We start from the raw sequence: 13,920 nt of genomic DNA, 5'->3' as shown, positions 1-13,920 counted from the left end.
TAATCTGTAAGTTAAAAGTCCTTGTGGCTTTAAAAACAAATCACACACACACACAACAACAACAACCCTGAAGATGACACCTTCTACCAAAGACACATTTCTATTTCTGATTTTTACTGCCCTCTTCACAGTAGTTTTTGAGTGCTTTATATGTGCTATTGGACAGACATAGAGTAGTAGCTGTCATGCTGCATTTGGGGAAAAAAATTAACTTTGTAACACTGCATCTTGAATATCAGGTGAAACTTAAAGTTTTAGGCCTCTTTGCAAATCCCAGCCTTAAGTAGTTATATGCCCAAATGTCAATGACTTTCAGTAGGCGTTAGGTGCTTAATTCTTTAAGGTGCATTTGACAATTCCAGCCTAATTGACTCAGTATCTTTCGTATTTCTAATTAATACTAGTCGATTGCTTATTAGAAATCCTACGCTTTGTCTGCTACAAAAAAATTAACCACTTTGTAGTCTTAATAAAGATTTTTTGTTCCGTTATTAAAGATCATGTTTGCAGATTACAAAATTAGAAATACAGATTTTATAAAGTAAAGTAAAATTGATAGTCCCCCAGACCAGATTTGAGGATTCTGTGTTTCTCTTGCAATAGTTGATATGACTTGTATGTAAAACAATTCAGGGACTTTTTGGGAAACCTGTTAGTGTCAAGTAAGTCTCTAAAATGTCATTGCTACTTCCTCTGGAACTCTTTTTCTCTTGTTGTTCATTGCTGCTGTCTCACATTTGAATTTTATCAGCTTCCCCCTTGTTTTGTTTGCAGTGATATGCAGTCACAAAGCCTTATTTTCAGATACTTCATTTCAGAGATACAGTTACAGAATTAGTTGTTGCTTCTGTAATATTCTCTCTTCAACTGCTGCCTTACATGCCTAAAATTTACTCTGAATGCTTTTGGAAACTACAGTGGAGTTGCATCATAGGCGCATTTAACTTACGTGATTTTAACTATATGCGCTCGGCAAAACAAAAAAAAGAGAAAAATAACAATTTAAATACTGTACCTGTAGTGCGGGCGATTCCGCCCGCCATTCCACTCAATGAGCGTTTGACTATACGCGATTTTCGCCTTATGCGCTGACTTTAGAACCTAACCCCCGCGTAAGATGTGACTCCCCTGTATACCTCTTTAGTTCATCTAGAGTTCTTCTGTATGTTAGGAAGCTCCGCACGTTTACTGTATTGACTTCCTTGTCATTGAGAACTCTAAGCTCTGTTTGGGAATCAGTTAAACAAGGAAGCAGTCCTAGATTTCTTTCCAACATGATAGAATCCTGGACTATTTATCCTTATATTCTCAATAATAGCAGTAACTTCCTCAGGGATGTGGTTTTGCAACCCAGACTTCATGTTTTATCCTGATAAAATGTAAATCCTATTTACATTTAATAGCAATTTTTTCTTCTTTTAAGAATTTGTATAACTAAGTATGAAATTTGGCTTAGAAGTTATTTCAGCCATTGTCATTAGGTAGTGTTAAATGGTTTAAAATATGGAAAATATATTTTCCATAATATAACCCCTACATTTGCCACTATTATTCCAACACAATGGAATTATAAGGACTTGCAATAGGTAAGATTCCCAACCTAGTGGAAGATATTTGGAAATGAAAATGTGAAAAGCTGTATAGGTTAACCTCTAAATTATTGTTCTACAGCCCCAGCCTAGTATACAGTAACTATATGTGTAGTGGTTAAAACAATTATTTGCACTTATAAATAATCTGAAATCTATTTTTTGAATTTCACTTTCTCTTTTACCCAATTCTTGTTCAGAAAATGAACTAAACAAATTGATGACTGATATACAAAATAACTTCAAATGTCTTGGTCTTCTGGAACCATATTGTTGGAGAAAAGAAGAAGCTTGTGTTGTAAGAGGATCGGATACCATGTGGTATCGAGGTAAAGTTATAGAAGTTGGTGGTGGTACAGTCAGGGTAAGTTTGATTTTTTTCTTTTTTCTTTTATGACAAATGGCATAAGTGATCGTTCATAAAAGCACAAGACTAGCCACAATGGGTCAAACCAATGGTTCATTTAGCCCAATATCCTGTCTTCCAACAGTAGCCAGTGCCAGATGCTTCAGAGTGAATGTTCAGAACAGGGCAATTATCAAGTGATCCATCCCATGTCATCCAGTCCCAACTTCTGGCAGTTGGAAGTTTAGGGACACCCAGAGCATGGAGTTGCATCCCTAACCATGTTGGCTAATAGCCATTGATGGACCTATCCTCCATGAACTTATCTAATTCTTTTTGGAACCCTGTTATTCTTTTGGTCGTCACAACATCCCCTGGCAAGAAATTTCACAGGTTGAGTATGCATTGTGTGAAGAAATACTTGTTTGTTTTAAACCTGCTGCCTATTAATTTCATTGGGTGGCCCCTAGTTCTTGTGTTTATATGAAGGAGTAAATAACACTTACTTTCTCCACACCATTCATGATTTTGTAGATCTTTATCTTATCTCTCCCTGAGTCATTGCTTTTCTAATCTGAACAGTCCGTCTTTTTAATCTCTTCTCTAATCATTATTGTTGCCCTTTCCTGTACTTTTTCCAATTCTAATATACCTGTTTTGAGATGAGGTGAATGAACTGCATGTGGGTATACCATGGATTTATATAGTGGTATTATGATGTTTTCTCTTATCTAGCCCCTTCATAATGGTTCCTAACATTGTTAGCTTTTTGGACTGCTGCTGCACATTAAGCAAAAACAACAAGGAGTCTGGTGGATTTTGTGGATACAGACTAACACGGCTACCTCCTGATACTTGGCACATTAAGCAGACATTTTCAGAGAACTAGCCTCAATGACTCTTTCTTGAGTGGTAACAGCTAATTTAGACCCCATCCTTTTGTATGTGTATTTGGAATTATATTTTTCCAGTATGTATTACTTTGCACTGGTAAGCACTGAATTTCATCTGCCATTTTGTTGCCCAGTCACCCTTCCACCTCCCCTTCCCCATCCCTCTTCAGGGAGCCTTCTCACGAGCTTTTACAAAGGCAAGAGGTGGACTCTCTCCTCCAGCTAGGAGCAGTAGAACTGGTTCCTTTCCCTTGCAGGGGCAGAGGGTTCTACTCAGTACTTCCTAGTACCAAAGAAGGATGGCGGTTGGAAGCCGATCTTCAATCTAAGACAGCTGAACAAGTTTGTGAAACCCCCAAAGTTCAGGATGGTGACTGGCTACTATAATTACTTCACTAGAGGAAGGGGACTGATTTTCATCCCTCCACCTACAAGACTCCTACATCCATATAAATATACACCCATCATACTGGAAATACCTACAATTTATCATAGACCAAGATCATTTCCAGTACCAAGCGCTCAGCCTATCCTTGGAACCTAAGGATATCTTCAAAGGTTCTAGCAGTAGTTGTGGCTTACATTCAGAAGGGAATAATTTTTGTCTTCTGGTATCTCAAAGACCATTCTTTCAAGTCACTGTTATCGTCAACCCAGAAGGCTCTTGCTCTGTTTCATGACTTGGGTCTACAGCTGAATGTAAAGAAATCCACATTAGTACCAGTACAAAGGATACAGTTTATAGGGGCGTATCTGGACTCCGTGACAGCCAGAGAGTACTTCCCTTTAGACAGATTTGTGACTCTTTCAGGACTGGTAGGGAGAATTCAGAGGAGCTCTCAACCCACAATAAGAATCTATCTTCAACTCTTGGGGCCATATGGCAGCTTGTACCATTGTGATCAATCCATGCAAGGTTATGCTCTGCTGCTTCCCAGGTTGGTTAGGAATTGTCTATTCTGTGACAGGAATGCTTTGGACTAATGGGTGACCGTGTACATAATGAACTCTCTAAACTAATGGAAGGAGCAACTCCATCTCTGTGCAGGTGTCCGTTTCTGTCACTCAGCTCTATCAGTGACTCTAATGACTGATGCATCCTGATTAATGTGGAGTTCCCACCTCAACATCTTCGTGGTTCAGGGCAGATGGACAGTCCCATGAGACCAATCTCCACATCAAGCTTTTGAAGCTCAGGGTGGTCAGGAATCCTTCCCTTCATCTCCTGCCCCTCATTGGGGACAAAACAATCAAGGCCATGACAAACAATATGTTCTGCTGCAAGTTTTACATCAACAAGCAGGAAGGAGCAAGATCTGCATTCTTATGTGCTGAAGCTACAAAGCTTTGGAACTGGTTCCATAGCCACCACATCCAGATCTCAGCAGTCTGCTTTCCAGGCATCTGGAACACCACTGTTGATGCCCTCAACAGACACTTCTCCCATGACTACAAATGGGAGCTGGACCCTTAGGTTCTCCATAGCATATTTCAGAGTTAAGGATGGCCAGAGATCCATCTTTTCATCACCTTTGAAAACAGGAAGTGCCTTCTCTTCTATTAAAGGGAGACTTTGGGTTACTGCTCCCTGGGGGATGTCTTGCTTCTGTGGCAGAAAAGTACATTCTGTCCCTTTTCCCCCAATGCCCTTAATTCTAGAGCACTGAATAAGATCAGGTAGGACAAGGTCAGAGTTATCCTCATAGTACCTACCTGGATGAGACAAGCTTGATACCCTTACCTGTGTCAGCTGTGTCCAGCTGTTGATCAAGCACCAGACCATTCCTCATATCCTGTCTCAGGATGCAGGTCACACTCTACACCCCAGCCTGGCAGTTCTGCGCCTCAGGGTGTGGCTCCGGGATGGTTCTTGGGTATATAGATTTCCTGCTCTGTGGTGGTACAGCAGGTGTTATTAAACAGTAGAATAACATCATTTCTCCCTGCTTACCCACAGAAACGGAAGAGATTGTCCACTGGTGTGGTCATCAGTGTTGATAAATGTTTGGCTGCATGCATTCCCTCTGTATGCCGCCCCAGCTCTTCGCAGGTAGCTGGCACAGCAGACCTTGAGTAAACCGCCCAATGACCACAAGATCCATTAAGGCATGAAGGCACACAGCCAGGTTTACTGTTGACTAAGTATGGTAATAGCACCTGGCAGACTCTGAGGATACTAAGGGCACGTCTTCACTATCCGCCGGATCGGCGGGTAGCGATCGATCTATCGGGGATAGACCTAGTCTAAGACTTGTATGCCAGTGACAATGGACACAGCTCAGTGAATGGTGGGACTTTCCATTCCTCCCTCGGCTGGCCCAAAACACTCCCTCTGAAATATCTCTTTATACACCGATACAAACAAGTTACATATTGCCCCTCTAACATATCCAGGTGCCACCCTCTGATATACCTAGGTGCCACCCATCACCTTGTTCATGTTGGTTCTATCAAAACATCTCTATCCATCATCCTGTCATCCTGACCTTGTCTTTAAGATGGGTCAGCGTGTTCCTGTTATATTTGGGGGAGAGCAGGTTGTACCATACTTGGTATCGGGGTGTTCTGGTACCATGCTTCCGGAATGTATTTTTGTGAGTGTCCTGTGCCTAGTCTTTCTTAGGAAAGAGTGTGTTTTTGCAATACCAGCTCTGTTCTTGCCAGGCTCTGTGAGCATGTACACAGGCAGAGCCTAACTCCTGCTTACAGCCTGTCTCTTGCTGACTTTGACTACTTTGACTACTACTTTAGCCCAGGCCTCATACCAGGCCACTGATACAAGGGCTTATGTATCAGGCTTTCTTCCTACTACAGTCAGTACCTGCGTCCAGAATCAATTCCCCTTTCACTCATCCTAAGCTACCTGCAGGATCTGAAGACATCTAGATTATCCATCCATTCGGTCAGGGTACACCTGGCTGCCATGTCCGCCTTTCATTCCCAAGTTGAGAGATTCTCCATTTTTGCTTACCCAGTATCATCCAGATTTATTAGGGGTCTGGGTAATCCCTTCCCCCACATTAGTACCCCACTCTATCTTGGGACCTGTGATGTGGTATTCACCCCCCACAAGGCCTGAAAGGTTTAAGATGGCTAAGTGGGCCATTTAACTGCCTGGACTGCATCTGGAGAAAGCGACAGGTAGCAGGGATTTAAGTAGAACATGCTCAGCTGGGCAGGAAGAGGCGGGTCCTATATAAGCCTGGAAGCTGGCAACAAGCACTCCCTGGGAGAAGGGAGGTGTGTCTGGAGCAAGAAGCCTGCAGTTACTCCCTGGGATGATGGGAAAGACACTGCTGGGGGAGGGGGAGAGAGCACATTCAGCCAGATCGCAGGCAACGTCTGCTGAATTTTTGAAGAATGTCCCAGTATCTGAGATATGTAGAGCCACTACCTGGGCTTCAATCCATACATTTTTAAAGCATTATGCTCTGCGCCATACCATCAGATCTGATGCACCACTTGGCTTGGCAGTACTACCTTCGATTCTAGATCCTGTTCCAAAGCCTGCCCCTCCCCCTTACTTCTAGGGATACTGCTCAGAAGTCACCTAAAGTGGAGCACCTGTAGGGTAACTACTTGAAGAAGGAGGAAATGTTACTCACCCTGTTCAGTAATTGAAGTTCTTTGAGATGTGTCCCCCTATGGGTGCTCCACCACCCACCCTCCTTCCCCTTTTTTTTGGTTGTTCTCTAGAGCAGTGGTTCTCAATCAGGGATATGTGTACCCTTGGGGGTACGCAGAGGTCTTCCGGGGGTACATCAACTCATCTAGGTATTTGCCTAATTTTACAACAGACTATATAAAAAGCACAAGCAAAGTCAGTACAAACTAAAATTTCATACAATGACTTGTTTATACTGCTTTATATACTATACATTGAAGTGTAAGTACAATATTATGCCAGTTGATTCATTTTATAATTATATAGTAAAAATGAGAAAGTAAGCAATTTTTCAGTATTAGTATGTTGTGACACTTGTATTTTTGTCTGATTTTGTAAGCAGGTAGTTTTTTAAGTGAGGTGAAACTTGGGGGTATGCAAGACAAATCAGACTCCTGAAAAGGGGTACAGTAGTTTGGAAAGGTTGAGAGCCACTGCTCTAGGTGATGACTGAGTAGAGAAGGAACTGAAGGTGGTTCACCCACACAGCCTTGTGTAGCCTCGGTGTATGCCATGAGGAAGCATAGGATAAGTGCACGGGCCGAATGAACTGCTAGCTAGAAATCTACAATTGAGAGCATGAGAGGCATATACGAATCTGAAATGGAGCACTCATAAGGAGACACCTCTTGAAGGACTACAGTTATTGCACAGGGTGAGTAATATTTTCTTTTTTGATTTTGCTGGCAATAGTAAAACAGCTCTCCTAAGAGCATAGAAACTTTGTAATTATGACTTACTTATGGATTTCATCCTCTCTTGAATGTGGTCACCTTTTCAAAATAAGTAATCTATTTTTAAAAAGTTAAATGTTTCATAATGATCACATGCTGAATGAATTGCTGATATTACTATTATTATGTTTCAATTTATGTTCTCCAAGTAGGCATGTTCCTTTTATCTGACCCCCTATCTTTTGGCATGACTCTTTGTCTTAATGATAGTTTGCCTGAACTATCTATTCAGTTCTTCTTCAAGCATTTATCCTTATGTATAATGTACTTCAGGTTGTACATATATTCCATGTGCCCAGGACTGGAGAATCTTCTTTAGCAGTGTCTATGTGGTCCATGCGTACACCCCCACTCTGCTCATGTTCTGCACCAAGGGAATAAAGGCTGCCAGACTGCTACCATCTTAGTTCTTTATTACCGTTTGTGCTTTAGGACAGAGCTTCATTGTCCATGCTGACTTTTTCCAACTTCACACTGTAAATAGTTATTAAAATTGTTAAAGCCTCTTAGTTCTGCATACAGTTAGTTAGGAACTAGTTTATGAGGGGTCTGGTTCCTTATCTTGCCCCACTCCCAAAACAGTTCTGCTGGGAAACTGTTACCGTATGCCCCTCGTTCCCCCGACCCTCCAATAGTTAAGGGGAGTATGCTAGCAATCCCTGGCTTTAAAAGCTACAATAAGTGCCACAAGATGATTCTGATCAGACTACACCACCTGTTTATAGTACTCAGGGGAAGCACATGTACCTTCCAAGGGCAGTATCTGCAGGTCATTCCTGAGTAAGACTGAACAGTGTAGGAAATTTAGGATTCGTAAATTTCTCAAGGAGGGAGCCATGAAGGCAGGAACAACGTCTGTCTGGGGAGATTCCCCCTTTACGTCAGCCTGAAGAAGGTATGGGTGGCCCTTATTTTTTGACCCCAGTCTAGCCCCACCTCCAGCTCTGAGACACCATGTGTTTTTAGAGAAAAGAAATTGACTGTTTACCAGAGAGTGATTTTTTTTTCTAAAAAGCAGCATTTTTAGAAAAGTAATTTTTCATTTTATTTATTTTATATAGGTGCAGTACGTGGACTATGGCTACATTGAGAAGATCCCTCAGTGTCATCTCTATCCAGTTGCGTTGTATGCTGACATACCTACATTTTGCATACCATGTCAGCTCTATAAAACAGTGCCAGTGAGTAAACACTAAATTTGAAGACTTTTGGTAGTTACTAAAATTAATATACTAATTAATAGTACATTGAATAAAGGATACTCTTGTACATCTAGACAGTATTTGGGAATTCAATTTTGAGTTCAGAGTGATAGTTTGTAGTGTCAGATATTCACTTATAAGAATGAAATTCTTGACTTTTGTTTTTTGTATTCTAAATATGTAATTTAAGTGCAGTTTTGTATTATTTTGTATTCACAGGTTGCCTAAAAACAGAAAGAATATGAGTGATTCATTTAATAGTAGGATTGGAAAGCAAAATAGTTTAGTTTAAAGCAATTCTGTAATCTGTTTCAATCTATATATAACAAATGGGTTCAAAAAATTGGGCTCTTAAGCTAGCAACCATATGGAAGGACAGCTGAAATCAGTAATGTACAGCGCCTCTCTTGCTGTCTTCTCATTCTCCATCCCCTCCACCCATTTCCCCCCTCCCCCATTCACACACTTTTATTCTACACATTTGGGACTAGATTTTCTTAATTAGGCACATCCACAATACATGCATAATCATGGTAATTTGTTAGAGCTGGCCAGAAAATGACACTTCCGTTTCACACCTTTTTAGGTATTGACATTTATTTTCATTCCATTTTTGTGAAATGGAAGTGTCAAAATGTCTCGTTTTGGACTGAAAAGGTCAGGTTTTCAGCTCAGGTCTGAAAGTGATCCAATATTTCGGCTTTGACGAAAAATGTTTCAAAGATCTTCCAACCAGCTTGATTATGCATGTAAATAAGTGATTACATATATGTGTATTTTTCTCATGTACAGTTAGAGGCGCTCTCAGACACATTTCACCACAGTTGTTGTCCCAAAGACCTCTAGTGAATCATCTCATGAGCTGAACATCAGAAAGAGGAATGCAATTTAAGTCAGCTGGTCTTCAGTAATTGTTATATTTCCAAAGTTATTAAGAATGAAGCCTGTTTATATCAGCAAGATAAAATAAGCACAATAAGACTGATTATTTATAACAATTATTATATATAATAAGACTAAATCTAAATATAAATGCATAAATATTACTAAATCTTCATGCACTATTGGGGGGGATGTTTGTTCTCTTCCCCTTTCTTTGTTCTCTGTCCCCTTTCTTCTTGGTCTAACCCATTGCTTTCACCCCACTCCCTTCCAGCTGTCAAAAGAAAGTATAGCACACTGACCCTAACTTCTGTTTCAGAGCCTCCTAATTCTTCATAGAGTGCTTGTCCATATGTGTTCCACTCTTGTTGTACATGTGTCCCATGCACTAGAAACTGGAGTCTTTCGGATAATTGTGGACATTGTACCCTAATCCTATGTCTACACAGCCCACAGCAGCAAGCCTCCCAGCCCAGGTCAATATAGTTGGCTTAGCAGGGCTCACACTTGTGCTCTAAAAATAGCTGTACGTACAGACTGTGGTTTCAAGTTGTGGCTAGTGCTGAGCTTCAGAGCCTTCCCTAGGCTTTAGAGCCCAAGCTGCAGCCGGAGCCCCAACTTAAAGCTTGTCTGTACAGATATTTTTAGAGCACTGTTTTAGAACCTGAAGCCTGCTAGCCTGAATCGATCAACCTAGGTGGGAGGCTTGCTGCCACGGGCTATGTAGACATACCCTGTGTCCTTGTACTCCCATACTGAGGGCATAAAGGGCAGACCAATCCCAGTGACCACTCAGTTCCTTCTCACTACCTGAGACCGCGAGATTGAGCTCTTCAGTATCCACACCTTTACTCTTCATTCTGTCTTATCTGTAAATAAAGTGTGTACTTATTAATATTAGTTAGGTTTAGATAGTTAGAGTAGCTGTCTGTTGGCAGTCTAATAGTTTTATTTCTTTGGGAAGTTTTACTTCATTATTGCATTTGTTTTATTCTTTGATTGTAGTTTCCCAGTACTGAGATTCCATAATGTCCGACCCGAAGTCAGTCTCCTGAGACTTGTGAGGTGGCAATTCCAATATTTGATGGATACACAAGATGTTCTCTCTTGTTTAGGGAAAGCATATATTGCTGATAAATATACAGTGTGAGAGTAGTTTTTCTAAAATTACCTTGAAAGCTAGTGAGGCATATTCTAAAGATATTTTTGTTAGGCCACTCTATGGCCCTCTGATCTGAGCAGGGAAAACCCCCTCAAGTTCTGCCCAGTCCAGGAGTGTCCCTGTCAGCTACAAAGACTGGTGGCTTTGAACTCAGGTAGGGCTGAAAAACCTAAGTCCTTAGATAAAAAGGAGCATCACTTTCTTTGGGAAGAGCAGGGGCAAACCCCCAGTAGGAGATTCCAATAAGAGGATGTCTAAGTCATCTCACTGCTCCTGCTCTACAGTGACTCCACCACCCAAACTGGGTACCACAGGAGCTCTGAGGGCACATTGACCCTCTGGAATCAAAATCGGCTGTCTCCAGCACCGGGGCCAAGGCTTCAGTTATCACCTCAGCACTGAACATCATGTCAGTGATGATCATTGTAGTGCCAGCCTTGTCAGTACTTGATGCTACTCACTTCTGCACTAGATGCGTCTACTAGGTATATTGGCACTGTTGAGCTCAATTCTTGCTTCTCCTGCATCAAGGTTTACAGCTCTGCCCTTCTTGGTACCGAGGAAGTATGTGATATCAAAGGACCCGAAAACTGATGCATTCTATCTCAGAGGCTAATGTCATGTAGGAGCACTATACATCTTAGTGCTCAAGCTTCAGCAGTCCCCCAACAATGTGCATTTTCATCTTATGGCTCACAACACAGTGGGGAAGGATCCCCTATTTATTCCCCAAGGGGCCCTTATCGATCTGAAAAGAGAGGAGAGGGCTTAATTTGGGTCTAGGTCTCTCAGGGGAATGGGGGGGGATGAGAATAATATCCTAGACATCACACCGCTGCACCACCTCATAGGAAGAGATCCTTTTTTCCTACTCCATGTCAGGAATCTAGGATGTCTCAAAATGCAATACATGAACCTGAGCCCCGTGAGGAATTTTTTGAGCAGCAGCACTCTTAACCAGAGGATCAATTAATGCCAGCAGCTGTTTCATCCTCTTTCCCAGATGCAGCAGTGGTCCAACCGGGTGAATACAAGAGCTTTCAGGACCTGTTCAGACAAATAGCTGATTCTCAAAATACCAGTTGAAGGAGGTACAAGAATCCTCTCCTAAACTCTTGGATATTCTCCATTCATGGCACTGCCTATTAACGAGACAGCTATAACTTTGGTGAACACTCTCAGTGCTGTAAAGAGACTAAATAGAAGGACTCTGTATTGTAATGGTTCTATCTCACCTGAAATCTTAATTACTTCCTGCATGCTGAATATATGGAAACATGCAGAAGTATGCATCCTGTGGGTTGAGAGTCGCAAACCATTCGTGTGGATCTAAAGATGAATTATAGAGGCCAGTGTTACCCTCCTGAACTTGAAGCAACAGATGAAGGTGTTGATGAGTCCCTTCAAGTACAGAATTGGATGCCACCCTACCTTCTTCAATATTAGGCAGTAACTCAGATAAAAACCTTTTCCTCTGTATAGGATAGGAACATCTTGTGTATCTTGGAACTATAGAAGTTACTCCACCACCTGTTGTAACAGCCTTTCCTGAGGTGTCCCTCAAAATGGATGGGGAAGGGGAGATTGGGAATACCTGCTTTTGTGATTCACTGCTTGCTACTTCCCATGAGTAGTGAATGAGGAGAGAAGCTGTGCAACAGATTGAGTAATCTCTTAATTGATCATTGCTTTCTGTTGGTAGCTTTTCTCTGAATACAACTCACCCTAATCATATAAATGACCAGAATATGGACTGAAAATTTTCTTCAAAGGGAGACTTAGACATATATTGTCTGATGGTTAATTTAATACATTATACCAAGTTGTCTTAATGCTGATAATTGGTTGCTGGAGTGTTTCTACAGCTGTGGAGAAACTCTTCTGGCGGCCTGAGCTTAAGAGTGGACCCAAGTCCCAGAGCCTCCACCAATAACATTGGACGGCCACTGAATTCCACCTTTGGGGGCCATTAGCCCATGAGTAATGAATTTGGAGAGAAGCTGCTAACAGAAACTTATCAGATAACAAATTTACCTTGTTTGGGCAGGTAAACTCTGGCTGTTGTTGAGTCTGTCCAGTCTTGCCAATCAGCCTCAAAAAGATCCACATACAACCGTTTGGACTTTTCTGTGTCTGCTTGGACACGTGGCTTCCTGCACATTAGTCATGCAGAATGTAAGATTACACTTGCGTTGTGTGCAGGGTTGACTAGAGTTTGCATACATGCTGAGAAAGCATCTTATGGATATGTCTCTGATGATCGCTCACAAATCTTATATCACTAAATTGGTGGAAAGACCTCAATTAGGCGTGCAAGGTTGTACCTTTTTCTCCACCCCTCTCAGTAAGACTTTGGTGACAGATGAGTTCCTCTTGGGATGGGGAGTGGAATGCACCTGGACCGTCATCAGACACAAGGCCAATGGACTTGCAAGGAGGCTGAATTGTACATAAATATGTTAGAGCTCAGAGCAGTTCACAGAGCCTGTGCTGTCTTCAATCCTTTAATCAAGAATAGGACTGACCAGTTGATAACCAACACCATGGCTATGCTTTATACAAACAGGTAGGGAAGGACATGCTCATCTCTGCTGTGTCCGGAAGCATTTCGGCTATGGAACCAGTGCATATTGCATCATGTATCTCTCAGAGCAATACATCTTCTCAGTCTGCAAAGTGCTCTAGCAGACCATGGGTGGATGATCAAAGATTCGGTTGTACAGTTATATTCCAGGAATGGGGTCATCGATCATTAGAACTGCTTGTAATAAACAACAAAAAGTGTCTCGATTTCTGTTCCAGATAATTCCCAGGGTATTTGGAAAGAACAGACAAGGTGCTGCAGGATCATCATGATAGGGGCTGCGTGGTTGAGGCAGTTTTGATACCTAGGATTGAACTTATTGTTTTATCCACTGAAACCTTTACCTCTTTTATCAGATTTGATATCTCAAGACAAAAGGAAGATTTTGCATCCAAACCCAGCCTCCCTTTATCTCTCAGCCTGGCTGTTGGATGGATGTCATTCATAAATGGTTTTGTTCTTTGGATGTCCAATATATTTTGATACAAAGTAGGAAAAATTCCACCAAACAAACCTATGCAGCTAAATGGAAGAGATGTGGGATTTGGTGTGAACAGTGTCACCTGCAACCCATTGACTTATTTTTAACTGCGTTTGGAATATTTACTTCACTGAAGAACTTTGGATTGTTAAACAGCCCTCAGAGTACACCTGGCAGCCATTTCTGCATACCATCCTCCTATCAAGAGTTAGTTTTTTCCCCCATCTCATTATGGTTAAATACCATAAATACCTAGTTTGGGTTTTTCCACCAGTAACACAACCTCCCTCCCCATGGGATCTTCATTTGGTTTTGACAGGCTTAATTGGATCCTCATTTGAACCCCTGGCAACTTGTTCTTTATTATACTTATGTATGGAGAC

The 13,920-nt window shown here is 41.6% G+C and overlaps 1 protein-coding gene across 1 annotated transcript in view; it reads left to right on the top strand.

Moving 5' to 3' along the window:
• The window catches only part of RNF17 (ring finger protein 17), a 221,854-nt gene that overhangs the window by 149,279 nt on the left and 58,655 nt on the right, over positions 1-13,920 (top strand). Inside the window, exons 30-31 of the mRNA XM_065420884.1 lie at positions 1,790-1,953; positions 8,288-8,407. Coding sequence (XP_065276956.1) covers positions 1,790-1,953; positions 8,288-8,407 — 284 coding nt within the window. The remainder of the gene's footprint in view (positions 1-1,789; positions 1,954-8,287; positions 8,408-13,920) is intronic.

Source organism: Emys orbicularis, chromosome 1 (assembly GCF_028017835.1).
Source record: "Emys orbicularis isolate rEmyOrb1 chromosome 1, rEmyOrb1.hap1, whole genome shotgun sequence".
Taxonomy (NCBI): domain Eukaryota; kingdom Metazoa; phylum Chordata; order Testudines; family Emydidae; genus Emys; species Emys orbicularis.
The sequence above is the reverse complement of the archived record's forward strand: the minus strand, read 5'-3'. Positions and strand labels throughout refer to the sequence as shown.